The 27,539-nt window shown below is 42.8% G+C and overlaps 1 protein-coding gene across 3 annotated transcripts in view; it reads left to right on the top strand.

The window, feature by feature from the left end:
• The window catches only part of CAMK1D (calcium/calmodulin dependent protein kinase ID), a 220,482-nt gene that overhangs the window by 177,038 nt on the left and 15,905 nt on the right, over positions 1-27,539 (top strand). For all 3 annotated transcript variants that reach the window (XM_083819638.1, XM_083819639.1, XM_083819637.1), the window contains exons 5-8: positions 2,443-2,569; positions 11,242-11,317; positions 20,421-20,533; positions 22,550-22,628. In XM_083819638.1, coding sequence (XP_083675764.1) covers positions 2,443-2,569; positions 11,242-11,317; positions 20,421-20,533; positions 22,550-22,628 — 395 coding nt within the window. The remainder of the gene's footprint in view (positions 1-2,442; positions 2,570-11,241; positions 11,318-20,420; positions 20,534-22,549; positions 22,629-27,539) is intronic.

The raw sequence follows: 27,539 nt of genomic DNA on the forward strand, positions 1-27,539 counted from the left end.
CATGATGAATTTAGATCAAATGAATCTCATTCTCCAGCAGTATTTTGGGGCAAAGGCTAGCTCTTTTCTTTTTCTTTCTTTTTGTTTGCAAGTGTTTGTCAGTAGCATATCTGTTGTTAAAATGACTCATAAAATATGCTATATGAGGAACACCTACTGTGAAATTTCTGTTAACGCAAACATTCCACGATGACAAAAATGGGAATGTAGTAAGGCTTTTTGTGGTTTCAAAAATTCAAGATAAGTGCAGGTTTCAAACTGTGATCTCCCCAAATGAAACTCTGGGAAAGAATCCTCTCTGTAAAAATACAATCATTGAAATATTTGTAACAATTATTTATAGCAATTACATGTTATTCATATACCAAAATAGTACTTGCTGTAGTTAGGAGAAGCAGATCTGTGCTCCAAGTCTCTAATCTCAATAAAGTAGCAGAAGCTAACAAGAGATGGCAGCAGATAAAGTCCAGTGAAGTCCAGCATTGGCAAAAGGAGTGAAAAGCTGGAGCAGTTCTGCTTGGTACAAAGCCATCTTATTAATAGTTTTGGAATTAACCAGCTCATTTTATAAAAAGTGGAATTGATTTAAACAGGTATTAAAAGAGGTTTAAGTTTCAAATGGGTGTGTTTCTGGGCCTTAGTAAACATGAGTAAATGGGGAACCTGAGATGAGTCAGTGGAAATAATTAGGAAATAGTTGTCTTTCCCTTAATACCAACTCTACCAGCCCTTCAGCTGATCAATACCAGAAACATTGATTTTCTCTTTAGTTCTACAGTCTGGAATTGCTTCCTGCATTTTGAAACTGGTAAGATTTTGACTGGCTGGAGGCAGCAGGGAGAGCACGAAGAGAAAACCATATAGTGGAGGGCTCAAGGGATGGCATGAGTTTGGAAAAGGGCTGCTGATTGGTCAGGAAGGCATATAAAGGCCAGCTAATGCACTGGACTTATGATGTATAAGAAAAAAAAACATTAATGCTACCACTCTATAATTATTTTTATTTCTACGAGCAGCTATTTCCCTTTTTGCCTCAGTCCCAGCTGGTTCACAGCTGCAGCTGCAGCTTTCCCTTAGCTTGTATATCCTCTGTCGTCATCATGTCACATGGATGAAGCCATCACTATGTGGCTTTACACTGCGACCAGGCAGACAGAAAGTGCTTTAACCTCTGCTTGAGGTTGAACAGGAACCTCAGAGTAGGTTGGAGGACATATCTGCCTCCTTCGTTTCATACCTTTTTTTTCCGGAGAAGGAGGTTATGGTGAAGGAGAAGGAAAAGCAGATGCCAGGGCTGCTGCAACGTGATTGCTCCTCCTCATACATCCAAGCTTGGATGTGTCCCAAGGAATTTAATGATGTTACATGATCCCAGCTGCTTCTTGCCATTTTCTGGAAATTCACAGCTGAAGCACACAATGGGCTGATAGACAAAATGCATGTGTGTAGGTACCAGCTTCTGGGCAAGTAGTCCACACCAGGGTTATGTTGAAGCATTGGGTATCCATCATTTTTATCGATAAAGACTCCATGGTCCATGCAGTGTGATGCCTTGCTGTTAGGGTGCCAGCAGAGGCTGAACCTTTTTGCAAGTCCAGTTGTTAAGCAGGGGAAAACCCCCGACAGTGTGCTCTCGCAGCACCTAGTGAGAGATTTGCTGTAGGATATTCACAATTTATGGATGGAGAACTAGCACATTGGCACATGGAGGTTGGTTGGGTGTTCCAACTTGCTGATACTGATGTAAACCACCGGGTCTTTGTGGAGTGAGTCTTGTTTCCTCTCAACATAAACAAGTCACTGTGCTCACTTCTGCAGTATTTTTTCCTAATCAGCTCTAGCTAAAACACTCTTGCACAACTATGTTAATTCTAAAGGCATTTCCTCTTCCATAACCATTGATTTCCAGTGGAAAAGGTGTAAAAATTGCCTTCACACCTACTGTTTTCCTTTTTCTTTTCTTTCTTTTTTTCTTTCTTTCATTTTTCTTTCCTTTTCTCTTTTTTCTTTCCTTTTCTTTTTTTTTCTTTTCCTTTTTTCTTTTCTTTTCCGTCTTTTTTCTTTCCTTTTCTTTCTTTTTTTTCTTTTCTTTTCCCTCTTTTTTGTTTTCTTTTCCCTCTTTTTTTCTTTTCTTTTGGCATGTTGGACACATCTCCTGAGTAAGAGATAAGGATTTGTTCATATTTGGGGTGCCAAAGGAGAAGTTCATGACGACAGTCAAGTTACTCAAAGCTCAAGGTGTTGGCTTCTCCCACAGGTCACCACACAGGAGTCTGGAGAGGTTCTCCATATGGATTGTATGAGCAAATCTGTAGGACTCAGGAGGACTGAATGAAGTTAGTGTATGGTATAACTAAGGATTGTATTAAATATGAAGCATTAGCCAACAAATGTTACTGGACTTATATATTCAAACCCCACTTTGCTTATTTTTCTTTCTAGCCCGAGAACCTGCTTTACTACAGCCAGGACGAAGAGTCAAAAATCATGATCAGTGACTTTGGATTGTCAAAGATGGAGGGCAAAGGAGATGTGATGTCCACAGCCTGCGGGACTCCTGGCTATGTTGGTAAGGGGTTTGGTTATACCATCCATCCACTCCTCCCAGCTGCAATACAGAAGCATAGTGAAAATCAATGTAGTTACAAACAAACAAACAAACAAACTTGTTTTCTAGTGCCAATACATAGTGCACAGGAGATTTTACAGGTGTTTGCTAGATCTAGAGATTTCAGAAGCTGCTGGTGTTGTGTCCTCTTCTCTCTTGGGTCCCAATTTTGCAGTCCAGCCCAGGGTTTGTGGGATTAGCTTTCATTTCTTTACAAAAGGATTTTTCTTAAAGCCTCTGCCTGTACCTAAATTAAAAACATGTGAAGAATGTAGTCAAATACCTCGAATCTGCAAACACCTATAAAACCAAGATGCTTCACATAATGTAGCATATAATTTTAATCACAAAGAATAGTGTTTCCCAGATTCCCCTGACAGAACACAGTAAAATGAAAGAGCTACATTTATTCAGACATGTTCAGCCCCACTAAGTTACTGTCTCTTCGATATAATATGTAAAAGATTTTTAGACCCATGAACCTTTCTTGGTGGTATCAAATTATTTCCTATCATATATATTGTTCCCTATTTTGTCCATTCAGAAGTGATTGTATCAGGCTACTGATTAGGAGCACATTTATCAGTGTCCTAATAAATAAAGTTAAAGCAACTGAATTTGAGAAATATATGGCAGGTGATGACAGCGTCTGTTTGAGGAAACAGTATCTGAAAGGCTCACTGCATGCACGGAACATCCAGCAAGACAGTGCTTCTTACAATACCTAGCTAGCCAGTGAGATGGTAAAATTAATCTTAGAATCACAGGATGGTTTGGGTTGGAAGGGACTTAAAGATCATCTAACTCCAACCCCCCTGCCATGGGGCAGGGACAGGGACATTAATCTCTGGTATTTATCCATGGTTAAATACATGAAACTAAAACGACAGTTCCTTCCCCAAGGATTTTTTTTACTTTCCAGTAGGAAAGACCTGACGTTTTCTACCCATCAGAGGGAGGCTCCTTTTGCTTTGCAGCTGCCACCTCACCTCCATTTTCATAGCTCCAATGATATCCTGGTATGAGAACCCAAACAGATGATGTGGTTATGATATGGTGATCCAGATTTTTCCCAGGAATACCTTTTTTCCAGCCATTATCTTTATGCTGTACAGGCATGCTTTGTCCTGATAACATCAGAAAAAAGGTTTCCCATTGTGAAGCCATCAGCCCATAGTTTTTTATTTTAAGATATGAGCCAGGATGCACTCAGTGCACCCTGAATAACTGTCTTGTGTAATGATACCAGACTGGAAATCTTCTTCCAAAGCCCTAGCACGAACAGAGCTTAGACAGCAATTTTCATAATTTTTGCTGTCAGCTCTTCTCTCTTTAATTAACATGTTTTATTTTGCTCTGAAATGGGCACTGACTAAAATAAGTCTGTGAGACGCATGGAAGATAAGATGATATTTGTTGAAGCACTGATGAAAATGAGGGAGTGTGACTCTGCTCTGGCACTGTGTGATCTCATATGGCTTCTCAGCATATCCATTTATATAAGTTGCTGTTTTGGAAAGGAAACTCTCAGAACACGTGACATGAATTGTAACACTTGGAGAGATGTTTGAGAGCTCTCATTACTCATGATCTCGATGCTGATAGGTACACAAGTGCCTCCAGGTCCCTCATTACCTTACTGAGCACAGAATTCACTCATCGTAGTGCAAGAAGTCATGGCCACTTATTTCAGAAGTGCTGACGGGAGTTTTTCTCCTCTCTCACAAAGAAAACCTCTCAAAATATTTGCTCTATTCCTTTTCCTTTTTCCACAGGAGACAGCTCCTCTTATCGCTGCTTTTTTTTTTTTTTTAAAGTAATTAGTTGCCCAGACAACATTTTCCAAGCACTGAAAATTTTTGTCAGTCATCACTATGATGCCCACAAATGGGCCTCTGTTACTGTTACACCTGATTACACATCTTATGCACACACAGTCTGCAATTTGTCTGCATCTGAAAGCATTCGTGCCTTCCAGCCTCACTCCAGTTTGCTGCACTTGCTTAATGCCCTCAAATAAATGCAACAGACCTTCCTCCTAATGGCACAACAAAAATACGGTCAAACCCCACACCTTTCTACCAACTCTTTTTGTTGAGGGCATTTTTTTCCCCAGCTATTTCACCTAGATTTGAAGTAACACTCACGAGTCCACAGCTTACAACATAAATCCTAACATTTTTCTTTAAAGATATGTAGAGCATCCCATTTTCTAAGATTTAGTGAGAAATTACTTATTTTTGTCAGTTTAATTTGCTTTTAAATTCCTGAGGGAAAAAAATAGGCATATATCACATGCTAAAGGCACCAGGACTCAGTTAAGAAGTCATTAACATCTACTACTCTTTATACTTCACCTCCTGAAATGGATCCAGTCAGATCCTGCTGGGCAAAATGCTGCACAAGCTTCTGACTTTGTACCAGACTTGATCCTAACTCAGGTCTGCTGCTCTTCACATCTGCAAGCATGCAAGGCCCTCTGCCATTTCTGTTTAATTTTCCTGAATAAGATATACTTTCAACTCCCTGCATCTCAATTTTTAACTCAGCTTTTCTTAGTTTTAGCTCTAAAGAATGGTGGTATCTGAGACACTAAATTCCTGTCTATGTGGTTCAGAAATTCATTAAATAAGGAAGGGTATAATTATAATTAAGCTTCTTAAGAAATATCAGTTTTCTTTCTGAAAATCAAATTGTATCTTATTGAATTGGAGGATGTCTAAAATGTGCATAACCAGTAATGCATGAGCACATTGGCTTGGCTTTTAAGGCTCTGCCTTACAGATTAAATTACTGTCAAGAGTTCAGAGACTTTATTCTATCAGGAGTCTTGTTGAAGATTATGGTCCTATGCTGAAAACACAATAATTTAACCCAATTAGACGTAGTTGGGGCACGTTTATTAAGATGTAAATCAAAATGTTTACTTTTGGTCTGATAATGCAACCTTTTCTAATAAGAAGGTCTCCCACTTTCTTACCTGCTTAACACTCTTATGTCCTTCCATCTCTTATGGGGGGAGTCCAGGTGATGAGCTGGGACTGGACACCCAACTTTTAGACAACAACTTAAACTGGGTAAAATAAGGTAGCTTCTGTGATACATCTTATTGCAAATTATGTGTGGATTGGCTTGCATGGTTCTCAGCCCTTCTAGAATGGAGTAGAATTGGTGTTTTCCAAAGCCCCTGAGTGATCCATGTGATTATGGGCACGATCCGTATAAGCCATCAGTTATCTGCCATTTTAAACATCACAGATTTGGGCTGCTTGGCTTGAGACCATTTATAAGAGATTGACTTTGATGGAGGAGGTTTTCAAAACTTGTGTGAAAATGAGTTGTCCTTGAGGTATGTCAAGTTGGGCACTCCCTGAGTGACTCTCCAGTCACTCAGCAAATTTCTCTAAAGGGATTTTGGTTATTTGGGAAGTAGGTCTCACTGACTTGCTTTCTGTGAGAGTTGGTCTCTGAAAAGCTTTAGTTACTTTTGCAGATGGAACTTAGACTCACAAGGTACTTAGGAACACTGGAAAGTTTGGAAAATATGTTAGCCTGTCTCAGCATTCTCATCTCCATTTGCAGAGACACTAAATTATTAACTGTGTTTGTGGCTGGCTAATATCTTAATCTTACTGAGATTTAAAATTTTTGCTCTGGGGTCCAAAACAACTTTAAGTAAAATTTATTTATATTTCCCTGTTGTGAGGATTGGGATGGACCCCGAATTTGTGATTGATCTCTGTACACCCCACCTCACTTGCTGTTTTTATTCTGTGTAGTGCCTTTAGGAAAGGTCATCTCACACCTTTTAGCTCTGAGAGAAATCCAGTAGAAGTTCCAGATCTTATCAAAGCCATTTCTCTTAGCCCTGTGCACAACTGAAGCACTTAAGTAAACAATAGATTTCCATGTTTATTTTTGACTTACTTGGTATCCTTTGAGTAAAAGGTTTGAAAATATTCAATAAGCCTTTGGAAAATCCTTATTAGCAAAAAGCAACCCCTGGAATTGTTTAGGTAGTAACATGAGTAATAAAGTAAAAATAAAGCATGGGAACTGCTGTCATCAAGGCACATGCTGGCGACAGTGGAGCTGCTCAGCTCCCTGAAATGGACTGTGCTGGTGTGTGGCTGTAGCTGTATTATTTCCCGTGATGGCTCCTTCAGTCTGACTCAGTAACATGAAAAAGGGACAACTGTACCAAAAGAAACCAGCAGGGCTACACCAAAACCTCACTGTCATTATGACAGAGCACCAAACTGCAAAGTCTTGGCCAACCAGGACAAGCTGAACTCTGAAGGACTGCGTGAGAGAGGGAAAGAAGTGCTTTTCATCTCAGCAGGCAGTGGAAGAGGGGCTCTGGTCTTGTGGTAAAGCGGCTTTGTATGCCTTTTAGCCTGTTTGCACTGTGAAGAAGACATTGTGTATGGAGGCAGTGGAGTTTATGCTGCTCTTGCACCACCTTTGGCTTGAGGCGAGAGAGTAGGCCTCAGTGCAACCAGCCGTCTGCTCAGTGGTGTGGGGTTTCTCTCTGTCCAATCTCTCAAGGTGGTACCCTCAAGAATTTTATACTACAGGGCTTACACCGGCTCTGCATGGCGTGCCTTACAAACCCTGCCTGTTAATCATACTCTTTCTTGGATTTCATGGCCATCTTGTACCCTGCTTTCCATGTGAGACCTGCCTACGTGATGGAAACTGGCACTAAATAATTACCAGCTGAACTCCCAGCCCTGGCTTGTACAAGGCCAGTTTGTAGGGCAAATTGAGCTGTGTCCCTGCCCAATGTAAGCAAGTCCCTGATTATTTTAACTGTATTTAAATATTTTTATTTTTTATTCCTCCCACATTTATGGCAGCATTCTAATTTGTCAGTCCTATGGGGAATCTTCAAAACAAGCACCGTTTGTTGAAATGCATCATTCCTTCTGGCACGCAGCTTGTGGGAAGCCATATAAACCACAGAACAATAGCATTAGATTGAGTTCTTGTGAGACAGCAAAATCTGCGGGGAGTAACACCATCATGGGAGTGAAGGAGAACTGCTTTTAAGCATGAGGCTGGTATGAAGAGCAGGCACCCTCATGACTTACTTGTACAATTAGTTCAACAGGCTTAAAGTATCAGAGCAATCCCCATCAGTTGAGCTCTTTGCAAGAGCATGGATTGCTGGTTTTGGCATCCAGCAGCTGCATTTTTAGGGAGCTTATCAACATAGCTGTGCCCACTGGGGGGTAGTGGCACAGTGCTCTGAAAGGCTTCCAAACTTATTTATTCTGAACACTTTCTTAAAAACTCCATTTTAAATAAGCCTTTAAATTTTTCTCTTATTAAAAAAGAAAAAAAAAAAAAAAGGAAAAAAAGCACAAAACCCACCCCTAACTGTAAATCAGCAGATCATCTGGCCTGGAAGTGGAGTGCCCTCCTCATCCAAAGAAAGGTATAACTCACTCAGGATTGGTTTTCCTGTCCTTCCGATTGCTTTGGCTGCTCAGAAAGAATGAAGGTCTTCTTTCTGCTCAGCTGGTGTTTTCCTGGCACCAGAAATGGGAGTTTTGACTTTTCCATTCTCCTTACTGCTGTTTTGCCTCCTCAGTCATCTGTGTTGATCCTCTAACACCGTCAGCTCTTGGATTTTTTTCACTGCATTTCCTGCTTTTGCGGGCACCGATCTACTGTCATTTCTAAGGGCTTCTCTGACTTGTTTTTCAGCTCATTAAATATTTCCATCTTTTCTGCATATCAGACACAGATGATGCTTGGCTATGTTCTGCTTCCGTTGTATATTTGCTCTTTGGAATAAAAAATAAAAGCAGCCATTTGGCCTCAAAATAGTTATTTAAAGCTTCTGACTTTTTTCATTAAAGTTTACCAAAGGTGAGGTAATAGCCTTACATTTGCCTTCAGCTTCGTCCTGTGGTGTCCTTACGTGCCACCATCCACAGCAACAATTGCCTGTTATCGGCATACTTCACTTCTGTAAAACAGACAGAAATGCTTCAACACAGCTTTGATGTTTAAGAGAGAGAGAATCTTTATATAGTTCACATCCTCTCATCTCAGATTTGTTTTCTGTTATGTTAATGTGGCATATCTGTATAATGTCAGGAGCTCACTTGGATGTGTGGTGTTCAAGAGCCATTTGCATAATATTTCCTTTGGGGGATATGGAATGTATAATGTTCACCAATCTTGAAAATGGTGCAAACAGGAACAGACAGTCAAAGGTAGAAGAGATATGTGAATAAAATTTTGGAAATTTGGAAGAATGGCAGAGTTGGAAGACATATAACCACCTAAGCACAGGGGAAAATGAACTTACTTCTTCAGCATGTTTTGTCACAAAATTCAGTCACAAGGGATGGGACAGAAAAGGGAGCTGATCTTATAAGCCCTATTTGATGCACATTTTGGAAAAAAAAAAAAAAAGGAAGTATTCTTTTTAGAAGACTTTAATTTTGATGAATCAGGAAAGAAAATGAAGTTAAGGGATGCAAAGATTGTCTGGGAAGGTTGTCCTGATCGACTTTGAGGAACAACTGTTAAACGAGCAACAAGAGAAATATAAATTTGCCATGCTAACAGCTTGCCAAGTCATCTGGGAGGCAATAACAAGCCAAATAGGATGGCTCTCCGGTGCTTCATTCTTTTTTCCCAAGTTCTTCAAGTTCACTCCCACTGGATTGACTAGCACCAACCTGACAGATAAACCCTGACCCAGCCAATGGGAATAGAATTACATCTGGGTGGAAACAAATGTCTTTTATATTCACACAGCTCCATCCACTATTGTAGTAAGAGCATTTTTACCTTTGTCTTGGTAAACTACAGCAATGTTCCAAAGTCCTGGAGGGAGTCAGGGATTTCTCAGGAACTGGGGTGCAGGCTTTTGCCAAGCACCCAGTGCCAGGTCAGGAGCCCTTTGTGCTAGGTGCAGTGGAGAGAAACCTCCTTTGTCATGCAGTGGATAGGTGTTAGGGTATTCACACTTTGCAATAGTGTAATAAGATTAACAATATATGAACTGAAATATCATTTAAATTTCTTATGCATCTCAGTTTGCTGGATGACTTGAAGACTGGAGTTACATTTACCCTGTGCTGCAGACTGGGGCAATCCCCACACTTCCAAAGCCTTCTCAATCTGTCTGCCAGCTATATCTTTACCCACATTCCCTTGAATTTTCTTCTTTTTTATATAATGTCTCCCCATTGTGACTTGACCCTTTCCATCATTCTGCTCCTTGTGGAAATACAACCCGGATGCCCTCCCTCATCTGCCCTGTGCACTGTCTTCCCTTCCGTTCTTTCTTTAAGCTCCCATGCCCAAGCACCAGAAAGCCTTTTCAGTTTCTCATTACTGCTTTCTCTTCCATTCTTTGCTGGCACTTTTGACTTTAGTTTTTTTGGCTTGTCTAGCTTAGGAAGATAACTCTTTGAAGAGTCCTTACCAGTACCCCAAGGCATATATAGCAAATAAATGTGATGCTCGAGTTGTAATACATATATGTGCTTCACAATTTTTTTCACTTTTCTTCAAGTAACTAATCTGTGGTTGGTAAGAATACTAGCACAGTAAGGCATAACACTACAGAAATATTTTTGATGGGACTTACCCTCCACTATTTTTTTTGTGGAGCATTTGAACTCCAGAGTACTCAGAAGAAATACTGTGTTTTGAAGAGCCTGTGTGGTGAGTCTGCTTTAGGAATGCCACAAGCAGTGATTTGTTGCATTATTGTGGACATTTTGCTTTGAAAATGCAAAAGCTTCTTTACATGAAAAAGATTAGAGTCATGGGTTTTTAAATTTTAGGTTTAAGCATTTGCAACTGAAAGGTTCCAACAGGGAAAACATAATACTCCGGGCTCCCAAATAAAAATATAATGCACCTTTTCAACTCTCACTGGTTGAAGAAAGGAAAGCAGACTCACAAAGAGATTCAATAAATGGCCATACTCTCACTTCTAACAAATTTCAAGCTATGTTGGTGGAAAGCTAAGCAGAGGCAGAGAAGGCTCACTTCTTTATGCATGTGTCCAGTTCCTGCTGCTTTTCATTTCTTACTCCCAGAGGCAGGAGGACAAATGATTTCCTCTGACACTGGCATCCAGGAGGCTTCGTTGGTCAGCTGGCAGTAGCATGGCAACAGCTCCCCTTCCTCTCCTGCAGACCTAGCACATCACCTCTCTGACACAGTATGCTTTCTAAGTTGCCTCTTGAAGTCCTTCGTTTGGCAGTACGAAGTGGTGGAGCTGTGAGGCTGTCAGGGTGAATGTGCATCTCAGCACTGCTCCATTTTTCTCAGTTCCATTTTTCTCCAGCTCTCCTAAAGTTCCTCTGGCAGGCAGCTGATGGCCCTGCTGCCCTCAGACTGCTAGGTATTTTTATGTGCCTGCCTTTCAATTCTTCCTCTGGAGTCAGAAAACAGGGAATTTTCTCCCTTTCAGGAATATTCCTTCTCCTCGAGGTTCGAAAACACCATGATTTTTGCAAATAGGAGGGCTGAATGTGGAAGGCAACAAAAAGCCTTTGGAAGCTTCAGGATTCAGGGAGCACTATCAAATCCTACTTCTTGGCAACTTTCAAATGTTTGGTCTTGTAACATGTGCTTGTTTGGCTTTTTGTTTTCAGCTCCTGAAGTGTTGGCCCAGAAACCCTACAGCAAAGCTGTGGACTGCTGGTCCATTGGGGTCATCGCATACATCCTGTGAGTATCCATTGGGTTTTCACAGGCAGCTTTGGGACTTGCGACATGCTCTCCCATCATATATTTTCCTGCTTATTTTGCTCCAAAAAAGTTCGTCTCTGACAGTTGTGAGCCAGGATAACATGAACCTTGGACATGTCCCAGTTATGTAAAGGCTGAATTTCGGTAGAAGCTGTAGGAAATGAATGAGAACCCTTCAAAAAGGCAAAAATCCCTACTCCTGCCTAAATTACATGTTGTACAATAGTATGGGCTTCTTCAAGTTGTGATGTCAATGAAGCTGTTCCCTCCCCTGCTCAGGTTAGCTTTGATCAGAATCAAGTTTGACCATGTCCACAGGGCACAGCGCCATGCCCATGGATGTATCCTGAAGTGTCACCTCTCTTGAGGTGTCACTTCCATCCTTGGGGAGGGCCACAGGCAGATAAGAAGACAAGAGCTTTTTACATACCACAGTGAACTATCTCCACCAAAGGATAATACAAAATATTGGGATTTTTACTGAAAATGGAGGGTCATTTTCTTTAACGTATCCAACACCTTCAACCTTCAAGTCCTATAGGAGAGGATGGGCTGATTCCTGCCCTATCAATTCCGTTGCTTTTCCATAAAGCAGTTGAGCCTCTGCCTTTGTAGCTGAGTTTGCTCCTCTGGCAGAACTAATTGCTAGTCAAGAGTGTAGGGTCTGGTTACTTGAGAAAGCTACAGGACCAGGACGTTTGTGCATTTCCCAAAGTGGTGGATAGGTCTCAGAACCCATATGATTAAGGAGATTTAGTGCCTGTCTTCATTCAGTATCTGCCACTGTTCTTTACAAAGATTTAATAAGACCATAGGATATTTAGGTTAGAAGGGATCCCAGGAAATCTCTAGTCCTGCCTTTCAGGTCACACCAGGTTGCCCAAGGTTTTATCCAGTTGGTTCTTGAAATCCTTCTCAGGGACTATACAAGGGCAACCTGTTCCATGCTTAGACTGTCCTCATGGGGAAGAGGCTTTCCTTATATCCAGGTTTGTCTCCATGAAATGGGACAGCTGGTGCTGTGGATGTGGGTGCACCTTCAGCATGTGAGCCGTAGGAGTGGGTGAGCCCCCTCCTCTTCCAGTGACAATGCCTGCAAGGACTCCAGAGGTGTCTTGCCTACTGTTGTTGTGGGGATATCCTGGTGCCAGGGGTCATTAGCACTACCCAGAGAAGAGCACCCCTAATATTTCAGGAAACCATCATCTGAATCCATCTCTGTATGTGTGAAGATATGAAATCGCCGTGGGTTGGGAGGGAAATGCAGAACTTCTTGTCCATGAACCTGTAGGAAGACCTTCTCTAGGTCCCATCCTGATGGGCTGTTCTGTGCTCAGGGCTCAAGACCCCAAGCTCATGTACACCGTTCAAACAGCAGTTGTGTAGTTGCATCTTCACAGTGTAGCTGATTTTGAAGCAGGAGCGATCCCTACCTTGTGCAAGTCTTCGAGACGAGGTCAGGCTGTCACCATGGGCTGACTCGGGGAACCACACAGCACAAGGATCCTGTTCCTTGTGTTCAGAAGAGCACATCTAGCTGTTGACTACTGCAGAAACAAATGCCTTTTCATGCCAGAACTAGCAGTGCTTTCCTTTCTATTTTTTTTTTTATTTTTTCCTTTTTACACAACTGTCAGAGTTATACAATACTGCAGGAAAAAGGCAGCTCCAATGAGGCACAGCATTAAAGCATTCCTGCTTTGTTCCCTTTCTCCTTATGCAAACATTTCATGGCTTGTCGACATGAATAACTTTTCGATGGTGTAGTAGAACTATTTTTGCCAGGACACACCTCATTGCTGCATTATCCACTCTGTGCAAAGTTCATTCTTTATATTTTTATTTAACCTTGAACATAAACTATATATGACCCAAAATAGCTTTTATATACTAAAATAGGGGCAGGCTTTGTTTATTTGCATGTATGTTTATTTATTTAAAGCAAAGCCCTGCCTACAGACATCAGCCTTATGACTGCCTTTGCCATTCTGCATGAATATTTGTAAAGTTCTTGAGTACAAAACTTTGCAGGGGGATGGATTTACCTCAGAGAAACCATCAATAGCTGGATTCAAAAAGGCTTTTGCAGAACAAAGCAAAAATCCACAGTTCACTGACTTTTTGTCAAAACCCAGTGGGATATGCCACAGCAACGAGGAAGAGAGCAGACATGCCAAAATACCTTGGAGGCTGCTTCACACAATACTCCCTAAGGCTCTTTTAGATGAGGATGGGGTGTGCTGATGCAAGATTGCCATCTTGCACAAGCAAACACGAGCATGGGAGCCCTAGATATTTTCTTGTTGGTTTTGGCTCTTGCTAGCCATGGCAGGACAGCCAGGTAGGGTCGTTCCTTTTGCTTTCAGAGTACTTTGCTGAGTACCAGCTTCAGGGATCAAGAGGCAGGAGGATGCAGGTGGAAGAGAGCCGTATGTTGCCTTGCTTCCAGGCTTGACTACTCCCCAGGTTCAGTTTAATGTCAAATTTTCACCATGAAAATACGTCTCCACCTGGCAGCCTGCAGGAGGAACGAACTGTTGCATCCTGGTTCCTGGAGATAAACTTGGTTCTGCTTTTTGTCAGGTTTTCAGTCCCATTCAACTACGGTTCATGCACCAAAGGTCTTTTCTGCTGGCAGACCTGATATGATTTCATTTGCTGCTTTTATGTGTGAGGAAAATAGGTGAGACAGTGCTAAGCAATACCCCCGCCACCTCCTGGTTCATGAACACACCTTCAACGGGGGAAAGGTTTCGGTCTCATCCGTAAACCTGACAAGGCTGCTCTTTCTGTGAGGTTCACCTCAGTGGTTTCTTGCTGTTTTCCAGATCAGCATGTGCTGGGCTTGTCAGGCAAGGTGTATGCACTTCTCAGATATTAATTCACTATTTGCTTTATGGGGAATTCCCACCCCTGAAGGCTTAAATCAGTTTAGTGAGAACGAGTCCCTATGAATTTCTTTCTGCAGGACAAAGATACCTTTTGGGGGTTTCTGCACTTCATGTAATAAAGACCTGATTTGTATTATGTGCAGCAAAAATAAATGGCAATAATATGTTCCACAGGAGCGTGGTAATGTGTTCACCAGACTGTAATTCGGTCTGCTTGGGTGGGATTGGGTCTGAGATCAAACCACCTCCTGGACTATTTCTGCTTACGAGCTACATCTTTCAGCTCCTGGTACAGCCAGCAGCACCGCAGGATCCACGTCAGCTCCCTTCACGTAGGTGCTTCGTTCTGTTTTAGTCAGCCACAGAGTCCCACCTGGTCTTGAGCTGTCACCGTAGGATCATCCAGCCCCCCACAGACCCGTGACCTACCTTGTCAGGTTGGGTGTCCCCTGTGCTCCAGGGACACGGGTGTCCCAGAGCTTCTCCTGTGCCACTGGGCTCTACACGTGGGCACCTCAATGCAGCCTGTGTGGATGCAGACAGTCCCTTCACTGGGATGTGCCTTTCAGTTGCCTAAAATACGCATTTAGAGCCACGCTGGGGTGTCCGGGACGGCCACGTGGATTTGGCAAACGTAACGCACTGCGGAGACCTTTCTTCTGGAGCAGCAGATGGAGGATAGCAGGATACCCAGGACCATGTCGAACAGCACCAGATGCCTGTGTTTAGGTGACTGAATCACTCCCTGCTCCATTCCCAGCCCCCTGCCTTAACATTCATTTGCGTCACTCTCCAGTCTTGGCTGGCTCCGTCTCTGGGGACTGTACCGGGGTCTTAGAAACCCAACCCACAATTACGTGTCCTAATCTTGAACTGGATCTCCCCCTTCCTTCCAGGAACAGCCAGAATTGATAGACATGTCCTGGTAGGAAATTGTATGTGAGAGGAGCAGTAAAGATAGAGAAGAAGAGGGGTTCTTCCCACTCTGGAAGGAAGCTGCCCTTCCTGGGTGTCTGATACCACAGTGATGGGCACAGGTTTAACAGCTGGGTTGGTTGTCTTGCAAGTGCCACACCAGCAAACCAGATGGAGACCTATTTATGCATAGGGAAATCAGAGCACATCAACTTGCATCACCTCCCTGCCTCTCCCATGACTCCTCACAGCCACTCTGAACAGACTGTTATCATTTAAGAAGATGGAAACTCAGGGGAATCTGACACAGAAGCCAGGCATATATTAAAGATGTTTTGAGCTATTATTACTGTAAGTGGCTTGAGTGCCTCCAGACACATGCTCGGTCTCACATGAGAGCCTTCAGTTTATGACACTGGAAGAACAAACTGTTTCTTGGGCAGCGAAGCTCTTGACAAATATTTGTTTCTCTAATAGGCAAGGTGAAGTATGTCTTAGGAAAGAATACCTTTGTTTCAGTGCCAGTCTCTAATGCCTCTCGTTAACGACATCCAGATTGCAGAGGCTGCACCAGCAGAGCTTTTATCAAAACCTGTTTTGCATGAGAAGTCATTATTCACAAGAACTAATTATAGCAGCTTGAAATTTCCTGTTATTCCAGTTGCAATATTTCTCAATCTGAAACAGCCTCATTGTTGAACTCAGTTTTCTGCCTATCACAGGATAGTTTTGATATGTGTTCAGCTTCAAAACATAAAACATAAGAGCAAGAGACCTCACTGGATTCCCATCAGCTGGGTTTTGGAGCTGTCTGGGTCACATGAGAAGTTGCAAAAGCCTGCAGAGCTAAAATACTGATACCATGCATACCTGATATAAAGAAGATTAAATTAATTGATTTTAAAAAATACATAAATAAAAACATGTTCCGTAGCTGGAAAAGAGCCTGGGGCCACAAGCTGCTCTGCCTCAGCCCCTGGCCATTAGCACTCAGTGCATCCTGTCTCTTCTGCATGAGGCTGAATGCATTTTGCCTTGAACTTCTGATTCTGTTCATTGATAGGACAAGTGAATTATTGTTTTTTGTTTGTTTGTTTGTTTGTTTGTTTGTTTGTTTTCTATTCTGTTTATAAGCAATGGATATGTAGAGGTAATTCTTGGTTCATATTCTTTCCTAGAGTTTTTTTTTTTTCCTGCTGATTTTCAAATAGAAGTGCATGAAATCATTTATGAAATGTTTGTATAAGAGGATTAGCCACAGACTGTACAAAGTATTCCAGAAAAGGTTTCTACCTTTGTCCAGGAAACATTTCACCCTCTCAGTACCACACACGAGCCTCAGCAGGATAGTGAGGGATAACTTTACTTGTTTGGTACTGCAAGGAGAATTAGCAGAGGCAAAACCCACATAGGCACATTGGGTTGCTCAGGGTGTCACAGTTTGGCTGGAAAAACAACCCCAGATTATTCCTCATCATTGTTTGCTTCTTAATTTATTTTTTATTCCCCATGCTAATATGTCCTTGTCCACAATTTCACGAGGGCACTAGCATCAGCCAGTATGGAGGGCCATTCCCAAAACAAGAAATACATGGGTTTGACCATATAAATAGAACTTGGGTGACTTCCCACACCATACACCTCAGGTCTTTGAGCACTTACTGGATTCTTTGCTCTAGTCTCACTAAAAAAAATTGTTTGTAAAACTAACCCCTGTGCCTCCTGTGTTGAAAGCTGGACACTGCCCATGAGAATGGGTTATTTAGCTTTTAACATCACCCCAGTGTGTAATGAGAGCTTGCACAAGTTTGCTTTCTCTGCAAGAAAGAAGACATTCCTGGTATTCTTACTGTGTTTTCCTGATGGCTTCTAGAAATGACTTCTGGCAGTATCTTTCATTTGTGCATCCACCTGTGTTAATTTTTTTTTATCTGCATCCCATTCTCTTTTAAGGCAAGACTGGGAATAGGAGGTTGAGGGAAGATCTGTTGCTGATACTGTAAGGTTGTTAAATAATTCTAAAAAGCTTTTATTTAGTGAAACTGCTAGAAAATGATGACAACTAATGGCTGCCTGAAGCTCCCCCAGGACTAGGCAGGATTTTTTCACATTGAAGACAGAGAGGATATTTTTGTATTTCTGCATATCTAAATAAAAGCAGCAGAACCTCTGATAGTGAGGTCATTTTTTTCACACAGAAACATCCCAGCAGATGGAAATGAAGTCGGTGGGATTTTGATTCTATACGAATTAAATAAAAACTTATGGACTTTGGAAGGTGGCCCAGTCTTTGGAAGTCCAGTAAAATTTCCTCCAGCCATAAATTGTTTGTTGGGCTAATTTACTGGGGCTTTCCCATCCTTTGCTGCAAAGCCAGTGCTGGCTATAAGTTACAGTAAACCTCTGTGTCTTCTCAAACTCTGATTTTAAGGTAAAGGACAGCAATATTTTGGCTCCCACCACCTCCATGTGCCAGGATGCCTGAGCGTTTCCCTCTCACATGCCACCTCCTCTGTCCTAGGGAGCTCACTCTCTTCTCAAATGCTTTCTACTGTAGGTTCTCGGTGGTTTGCCTCCTAGAGGAACATCCTTGTGACTCCCTTTGTGGGTCATTTGGCCCCCCTGTTGTCCCCAGCTGAGCCAGGACCAGCCCTTGCCCTGTTCTCAGCCTGCTTTTGGGCAGAAGGTTGGCTTGGAGGGATGTCCCTGTCCATGACCAGGGATAGTAGCCAACGCTTCTCAAGCTCTCCCCATTCATCGCTGAAACTGCAGAGATGGGAGCCTGGGGGTAAAACTCAAGGGGTGATCACAGGGCTCATCCTGCCACTGCTAAGGGGCTCAGATACCCAGATGTGTAGATACCCAAGGCACACCGAGGAGCTTGGGAAGCTCTTGGGATTTGTAGGAAAGGGATGAAAGGCCCTGGGAGGGCTGGGACTCTTGCTGGGGCACGTTTGTCTCAGCTCTCCCCCCTTGCAGGGTTACAGCCCTCCAGCTCTGTGCTGCTCAGCAGTTTGCTCCTATGTTTTGCTGCCACAAGCATATATAAATCATCGCCGTCCTAACTTGTGCTCTTGTACCTCTGCCAAGGTAATTAGTATGGTGAACATTTTAAGAGAGTTATTTCTTTCTCCGGAGAAGCCTGACAGCACCTCAGCACGCACAGCGCTGTCTGCTCGCCTTAAAATGCTTTATCAGAGCAGTTTGGTTTTCTTTAAGGAAAGTGCTGAGGAAGGCAAGAAATTAATGGAGGGCTGTCAGACTTCTCGTACGGAGCCCACTGAGTACCCCAGGGAAAAGGGGCAGGGGGATAGCTCTGAGTGCCTTTGCAGGAGCAGTTTTCCTCCAACCTGGGCACCTCTGCACCAGCGGCTGTCGCAGTGGTGGCAGCAGTCAGCTCCAGCCTCTCCAACCCATCAGTAATGCTCCCAAAATCTTGCAGATTGTGTAAAAGAGGAGGAAGGTGAAATTCAGTTAGTGTCCCCAAGACTGTGGGAGCTAAGCACTGAGATTTGTTAGATTAAAACATGATATATAAATGTTCTTCAAAGATATTTGTAGAGCTGGATCCAGTTTCTGCATTCAGTTACCAGATAATTTTTTTCTTTTGGTGCATTTTCCAGGTGGAGAGTGGCTTTTGGGGCTTTCGTTTAAATGCACCATTCCTAATGGCCCTTCTCATGTGCCATTTCCACCATGGGTCTCATACAGGAATTGCTGCATCAAGCCCCATACACAGGCATGTGCCTGTCAAGTAGATATGCAGCCTTGCTTCAAATGTAAATGCTTGTCTGGCACGAGGTTATCTTACTTGCTTTTGATAATGGCAGTCATCCAGTGGGACACAAATGAGGACTGACTCATCTGCTGTGAGAGATAAAGAGATGTCTTATTCGGTTGAAGCACAGTGGTTTCATTACAATGCTGCAAATTTCAGCAGAGTTCTTCCAGGTCAATATGGATCTGATGCAGATCAACATCTCACTCTGCATTTAAATTATTTATCATGCACACTGACTCTTCAGAGCTAACAAAACACTGCTCCTTTCACCCTCAAGTGTTGAGTTGGTTCAAACAACCTCCAGGGCAGCCGACTGGCTTTGGGTTATAAATAACTTGAGTATTTCATTTCTTACAGTTTTACCCCCCTTGCTCTGTTGTTGCTGCAGTGTGGTGTTTCAGCTAGATCTTCAGTCTGTATATAAGAGCAGGCTCTGCCCAGTTAAATACTTTATTGAGATTGATTGGCCTAGGGTTTAAGAACATGTAGGAAAAAGATCATTTAATTATCAGGGAAGCATGTGAAAAAAATTATTTACACCATAGGCTAGAGATAAGAGAAGGAATTAAGAAGAAATTAAGACATCTCTATACAGACACAAAAAACGTCTGGGCAACTGTGAGCAGGATGGCTTTGCTAAAACCAGCCTCAGAAGTCAATCTGGCACGTTGCAACGTTAAAACCTGAAGAAGGGATATCTTTGCTGATATGTCTGTGCAGAGAGGGACAGGCTACTGAAAGCAGCATCTGCTGGATGAGAGGGGTCTCTGACACACAGACTTTGCAGCTGCCTTGGCTCCGTGCAGCGCTGGAAGTAGTGCTCCTGTGCACAGCATCTGCAGGGCTGGAGGAGCCGTGCCTCGGCAGAGCGGACGTCCTGCTGTCTGCAGCACTGCGAGGGTGCTTCCTCACTGCTTTAGTTCAAACTGTGCACATAACATTCAATGTCCTGCTTGTCCTGGGGCTTGGCTTTCTGGTTATAAACACTGAAGACCTGGGCAAGGATATTGTTAGCCTTAGGCAGTTTGAAGGGGGCAGCAAAATCGCTTTCAGAAGTGGGAGAGAAAGGGAGAGATTCTCCCGGTGCAACAGCAAGTCCATGCCCAGCCCATGCAGGCTCTGCTGGTTTTGTACCCCATGAAAGATCCTCTTACCACTTGTAGGGGAGAGGATGGAAGGGATCATGGCCATATTGTAAAACAATTCCTCCTCTACACACCCAAAAGTGTGCAGAGAGAAGTCAGGGTATCTGTGGGTCACTGTAGGATCAGCTGCACCAGGTGGCTGTGCAGAATTCCTCTTTGTCATGGACAGTGCTGTTCTTCAGGAGTGTTTTTATGTGTTCCTGAACAAACTCGTCTCATGATAGCACTTGCCTGATTGAAAACTTAATGGGACAAGTCCTAAATAAGAGTTTCTCCTCCCTCCCCCTTTCTCACCTTCTTGGCAGAGATGAGTCCAAGTGTCACTTGTCTCTTCTCTTGTTCTCCATTAGGCTCTGTGGCTATCCCCCTTTCTATGATGAAAACGACTCCAAACTCTTCGAGCAGATCCTCAAGGCAGAGTACGAGTTTGACTCTCCATATTGGGATGACATCTCTGAGTCTGGTAAGAAACTCATGTATTTTCCACAACCAGGCATGCATGGAGCTGTGCCTGTTGTAGGTATCCTTCATCAGGTGTGAGAATGTGCCCTCCATTGTGTGTGGAGCTCCTTTTAACTGAAAATCATTGGGAATGGGCATTTCTTTTAGCTAAATAGTCACAGGAAGTTATTTTTGCAGGAGATCAAACTAAGTACCAATTCATCCAGTCACATACAAAGCATTAAAATGGAGCTGGGACAGAAGAAGAAGATAGCAGAATGTCCTAAGAAGATGAAGCAGTATAATAACGCCATCACATCCAAATAAAATGCAGATGTTTTACATGTCACTAAGAATAGAGAAAGTAGTTCAGCTCTGTCACTAAAACTGAGCTGCAGGTCCGAAGTGAGTCTGCAGCATGTACAGCAAAGACAAATGAAAGAAGTTAATGGCTTCTAAACAAGGACAGTAAGCAGATTTGGAAACTGGGAGTACTGTCCAAGTGTCTGGATCCAGGTAGCTGCCCATGTACTTCCCTGGTTCCCCACCCAGTGTAGAAACCATTTAACCCATAGCACCTGCCCGTACCTACAGAGGCTTGCTCAGCATTGCATCCTGTGGGTACCACTGACAGGCTGTGGCCTCCAAGAGGTCACACAAGCTCGGTGTCCTTCCTCTGTCCATCCTGGGGAAACATCTGACTTTTCACGCAAGAGGAGAAATGAATTATAGGAAAAAAATACCATATAAATATATCCCTGGAAATACATTATTTTTATTCCTTACTAATACTGATTACTTAGGTGAGACATTAAAAGGAGAGTTTTATTTTAAAGACGATCCTTGTGGGTCCCTTCCAACTCAGGATATTCTCTGATCCTATGAGATATCCTGCTATCTCCTCATAGAATAATATTTCATGCTGCTTACATCTGCAGTCCAGATATCGTTGGGAGAGATTGCTTTAAAATATATGTGATGAGAGGTTTTTTAAAGCCTGTAAGAATTTTCTGAGCAAATATGAAGGTCTGCTGGCAGACTTCTTTGCATTTTGGGGGAGAAAGTACATCACCTAAAGCAGCAGTAAGGTTTTCCTGCTATATATGGCTTTGCTGTTGCTCCTTCAGCTGTTCTCACATGAAACTACTGGATACATGCCATGCTGTGATCTCCCTTCCCTCCATCCTAGCATCAATTAAAAACACACTACCTCGTGCCCAAGAGAGTCCCTTTTCCTTGGTAACTGGTTTTAAAATACACAACATGTCCTCTTCACTGCCCACGTATGCGGTTGCTTGGAATGAGCCATGAAAGGCTCCTCTTGCTGCAGTTTCTGGCCTTCTCCTTGCCTTTCCCTCTCAACTTCCCAGCATCTCCAGCAGGTGTGGCCATATTCAGACCACTAAGGTGCTCAGAAGCACTTGGCTAACCAGGGAGCTAGGAGCTAGCAGGATCAAATTCTTCTGACTCCAAATTACTCACCCTACTCCTAAGCGTACCTGCAGGAGTAGAGGTCTTAGGCTTCTATCTGCCATATTAAATTTGTTGGATTTGGTACTGAGTCACTTTGGTTATGTCTATATTTATAAATGACAAATGGGCCAGGGCCATTTCCTGGCACTGGTGGCATCTGGTGGCCCTCTGTTAAATCTCCTTTTGCCCTCAGAACAAGGTAGCATCCTGCCTATGGGAAATGGGCCATGCTTCTTCCCAAAAGATGCTTGGGAAGGAGCTAGGTGGTCCTGAAGGCAGTTTTAAAAGGGACAGCTCAAGAAGCTAGATGGTGGCTTTCCATCAGCTGTGAGCATTCCCTGAAACTTTTCTTTTACTAGTTCAGGCACCATTTGTTTACTAGATCAGACATCAATCTTCGCATTATCCAAGCAACATCTTCCATACCTATGGGGAGTTCTCTCAATAATTTGGTTGCTGCTGGATGTAAATAGGAAACCTAAGTGTTGGTCTGACCATATTGCAGAACTCAGTATTAAATTTATTCCTTTAAATGATCTTTCTTTTTTTTTTTTTTTTTTAATAGCTAAAGACTTCATTCGGAATTTGATGGAGAAGGACCCTAATAAAAGATACACCTGTGAGCAAGCAGCACGACACCCTTGGTAAGCAACAGTCACTGCTGTGAAACCCTCAGAACAGAGAGTATCATTTAACACTCACGCCATTGTCCTCCAGATTTTCCTGGAAAAACGTGATGGACTTTAATCTCGTGCATCAACCTGTTGAGTATCTGTGTAATGATTCAGTGAAAGGCTGCATTATGTTGACTGCAGTGCAGCAGTGGGATACACTGAAATGACTGAACCCAGAAAGCATATTTGGGGTTCTGGGCAAATGGTCAAATTGTGCAGGTGTGCAGAAAGCTGGGTATCAACCTGCTCATAAGGTCTTTGTCAAGGTAACATCAAAACACCTAAGAGCACATTAGGAGGTAGAAAATTCTCTGTGCTTCACAGATGGTGGCCTACCTCTTCACCTCATGCTTGCAGCACAGACCTGGTTTGGCATGCTGTTTACCCTGCCTTGTTGAATGAGGCAGGAAACACTAAGAGAGGGATAAGCTGAGGCTGAATTATTCTAACAATGCTGCTTCTCTGCAGTGACTACAGAAAAGTGCCTGGTCTGGCTGTATTCGTAGTTTAGACCTCCATTAAGTGCTTTACATGAGATGATGCCTTTGCACGTAGATGACTTGACCAACATTACCCACAGATCATGTAGCTGAAACAGGAATGGCTCAAGGCCTTTTGACCAACTCGCTTAGCGTCACCCCACTCTGCCAGCTGCACCCAAAAATGGGTTTTAGATACAAGTCTTTTGTCGGGGATCATTATATATGAGGCAAGACTATCTTTGGTTGTTACAGTAGCTGCAAAAGAAAGGAGTCAATGACGGTATTTTCACCTCAGGTATGCATTAGACTGTGCTTTTATGCCATCACAATTACCACAAATGCCATTTCCGTTTGCAATTTCTGGAGTGTTAGCTGGATAAGAGCATTAGGCTGTGCATTTCTCAGGGAACAGAAGTTTTCCTGACTGTCCCCAGCACCTCAGGAAAGCCATTGAGCCAGTGTCATAACTAGCTAAACAGCTTGATGGACCTTAAAAACGTCCTGGTGATGCAATCTCAGCCCGGTGATTAACCTCACATAGTGCAGCTGAGTGTAAAATGCCTGCTAGGAAAAGCACAGGCAGAGAAGTTATTGGTGTTTTTCTGGGTAGTTTTGGCTTTGAGGTGTTTATGCTCCTCTCTCTGACCCCTGACTAGTTTGTCTCATCCCACTGCTGCTCTCAGTCCTGGGACAACATGGATAGTAAATCCTTTCAAAGGTTTTTGCAGAGGAAAAAAAAACATTTTGGCTCACTTACTGATGATATTTTACCAATATGCAGGGTGATGAATTACCCTGATCATTAACTGATAGTTTTGCACTCATGAAGGAGGCGGTAAGTTACAACTACACAAGCAGGACACTGTAATGGCACTGATTTATTCATGATGGGAGTGATGTACCAACGTCTGACTGCCAGTTGCTGTATTATAAATTAGGCTGAAGATAAGATTGAGGGCCACCCTTTACAATTAAAACAGTTGTAGGAAAGGTGTAGGAAAGGTTTGGGATGCAGAAAGAAATGTAAATCATTGAGAAAATCAAAGTTCTTGCTTTTCATTTTCCGTGTAGTGACAATGAGAAACGTCTTACAGATGGTTATCAGCTTGGTCAGCTGGGTTATTGGCTGGCATCAATGCGAATGAGAGATGAGGGAAAGTCAAGACCTGGGTCTGCCCTTTTTCCAGTGCCCCATCAATAACTGTGTTTCCCATCAATATGTGCTTTCTGTGTGACAAAAAAAGAAATCTGGGAAATGAAATCTGACATTGGTGAGATGAAAAAAAAAAAAAAAAGCATTTCTAAATGATACTGACCTGAGCCTCAGGAAATTAAACAAGTTACAAAAGTCAGTATTAGAAATACAGAATAAATAATGGGAACGCAAATCCCAGCAGGGAATGAGGTGACCATTTGTATAACTGAGAAGCAGATTTTCCAAAGCCCCACATCCAAGATACACAAAGTGTAAGCATCCAGCTCTTGGCCCCGCTACATCTGTGTTGGTTGCTGGAGTGCAACAAAGAAACGTGGCACTTGTAACACACACAGCTTCTGGGCCCTCCTAAAGGAACAAAATGATAAAAAGAGTTGTTTTTTTTTTGTTTTTTTTTTTTTCATGGCCCACAGCCAATGGAAACTCACAGGCTGCTCCATAATGTTTGGTATTTTCTACAGAATCCAATCTTCCGTTGAAGAAACCCCCCTCAAAAAGGGATTTCCCCCGTTTCTGTGGCCGGGGTCTTTTTCTGCCAGTCTGACTTTGCAAGGCCGTGGTTCATTTGAAGGGCTGCCTGCAAAATTCCCAAATCCACCTCTCTCCCACATGATCTGCAGAGCACAGCAGGTGGCAAAGGCAGTACGTGTCAGTGGATTAAAGAGCAGAAGGAGGGCTGTGCAGTAAAAGCAATGCATAAATGTATCCAGAGGGATGGCTTCAGACCCGCCACTGTCCTCCCCAGTGTGCCCCTGAGCAGATGTCTCGATGCCTCCTTCCCCCTTGCTCTTGAAAATCTTCCTGTAACATAAATGTCACAGTTTTGGACCTCTCTGGTGAGAGGTGCTGTGCTTCTTGGAGGCTCTGGATCCTGTAGTGATAAACACTACCCGATCGCCTTTTTGGATCGTCAAGGCTGCTCTCCCAGATATCATCTGTTATTTCAGAGTTAGTGGTAAGACCTCATTTTGCCAAACCGTTGCTCAAGAAGCATTTTCCACCCAGATTGCTTATGCCAGGAAATAATGAGGTTTTTACTGTTCCTTTTCTCAGTTTAGCCATTATATCTGTTGCAATGGCATCCTCCCCTCCCCTTCGAATGCGGAGGAGGAGGTGGAGAGCTCGATGCTTCTTCTCAGTGGTCAATTGTGTCCTTCCCTCAGCCTGGATATAAGCTTCCAGCAAGCCCAGGCTTGAGTTCCTCTGTCTTGTGGCTGTATTTAGTGTCACAGCAGTTGGAGACAAGGGTGCAAGTGTTTAGCCAACAGAGAGAGGCTACAGTGACTATTATAATGGGGACATCCCATCCCACCTGTTTTGCATGAGCATGTATTTTTCAGCATACATCCCTGTTACAACCTCACATTCCATAGTGTCTGCATTGTTATTTTCTGCATGGGATCAAAGTTAGTGTAAGTGGATAAGTCTCTTGGCTTGGCTGGAGGAGATGATCTGGTAGAGAAGCATAAATGAGAAGGTAGCTTCAGGTAGTGACAATTTCTAGCTTTCCCCTTTTACTTCCCCCTGTGAAATCTTTTTCTGCAGTGACGGATCTTTAGGATCACCCAAAAATCGGGAAGAAATATGTCAAATCATGAATACTTCTAAACACGTAGATTATAATCTAAATGCGATAAAAAATAGATACCTACGCATAAGTTGGCAATCTGGTCAGGAGACTTTGTTGTTTCAATGTATAATATTTGTGAAAAACTGATTTTCCAAAATATTCCACTGATTTTAATTACCCAACCAAATAAATTGATAAGGTTTCCAAGAACTAGATCTTGCAAGATATTGCATTTGTGCCTTTAAGGTTAATAATCTCCTGGAATTTCAGGAAAATGCTCAAGAATAGCCAGCTATTCACATGACTAAATGTTTGTACAGGATCAGACCCTAAAAAAAGTAAATACTTCTTCCTAATGGCCCACTTTTCTGTGCTGTATCTGCTCCCCACATGCCTGCATTTACGTGATGTTTTGCTATTTATAATCAAATGGCCTTGGCAGGAGGACAGTATGTTAAACTTGGAGTTGGCAGAAAAGGAGGCTAATAATTGCAGTGAAGTATGGTAGCAGAAACAGTACAATATGTAAGGCTTGTTGGTATAATGATTACACCGCAGGCTGCACAATCTGTGCATTTATACAGATTTCTCCAGTTTAATATACAGATGACTTATGCTTTCCATTGGAAAAGTGATTTGTTTTATAGCATATCTTTCACCGAAGCTTGCACTGTTTATGATGTGTTGCAAAGGTGCAATGTTCTGTTTCATTGTTCCATTGTGACTTTTTGAAAAGGACGTGGAAAATGAAGGTACGAAAAGAGTGGGGTAATTTGCTGCAGCTTGATACATTTTAATGTTTCCCGAGCTCGTATTAATGACAGCAATTAAGTTTATTAAATATATTGCCATGTCAAAACCCACATCCTGTTTAAGGCAGCAGCTCAGGCTGCAGTGATTAAGGGTGAGCAGCAGAAATCCAAGGATCTGTTTTTTCCAGCTGTAGGACCACACTGTGCTCCCCATCAGGTTGAGCTGGGTCCTTTAGCCCTGGGGCTGGCCCCAAATTCAATTTTGGCACAGGGGGAAAGAAAAGAGTCCTCACAGGGAGAGGGGAAGGCCCAACAGTTAAGAAGCTGAAGTGGGAGCTGGAAGATGTTCTGTGAACTTATCTGCTTTGTCACGCATTTCCCAAGTGACCTTAAATGGGATTTAGAGCAGTGTGCTGCTGCTGGTTACAGCATTGTAGACAACCAGGGACGTGGAAATTGAAGGGTGTTATATGTGTTGCCTCCTTATATAAACTGCATAGGAGAGAAGGAGGTTGTGGCACCTAAATTGTTGTGACACCTGTGTTAGCGGATACAAGCGTGGCCTTCACCTTCCCCACTGCTCATGGGGAGGGAGAGCGGATACTTGGGACGTGCCGACATCCATCCCCACCTACGTCAGGAATTGCAAAGCTTTGGCAAGGATTGAACCCCTGCAAATTGTGACCATGACCCTGTGTGTTTATTATGTGCCAGAGAGCACAAGCCAGATAATAATTTCCACCCAGGGAAAGGACATGGTTTACAAAGAGCTCAGTTCTCAGACAATGTTGTTTGAAGTGCGAAAAGGGCTCTCTGAAGGGAACTGCTGATGTTTACAACATTAAATCAAACTCTTGTCGA

Source organism: Anser anser (genome assembly GCF_964211835.1).
Source record: "Anser anser genome assembly, chromosome: 1".
Taxonomy (NCBI): domain Eukaryota; kingdom Metazoa; phylum Chordata; class Aves; order Anseriformes; family Anatidae; genus Anser; species Anser anser.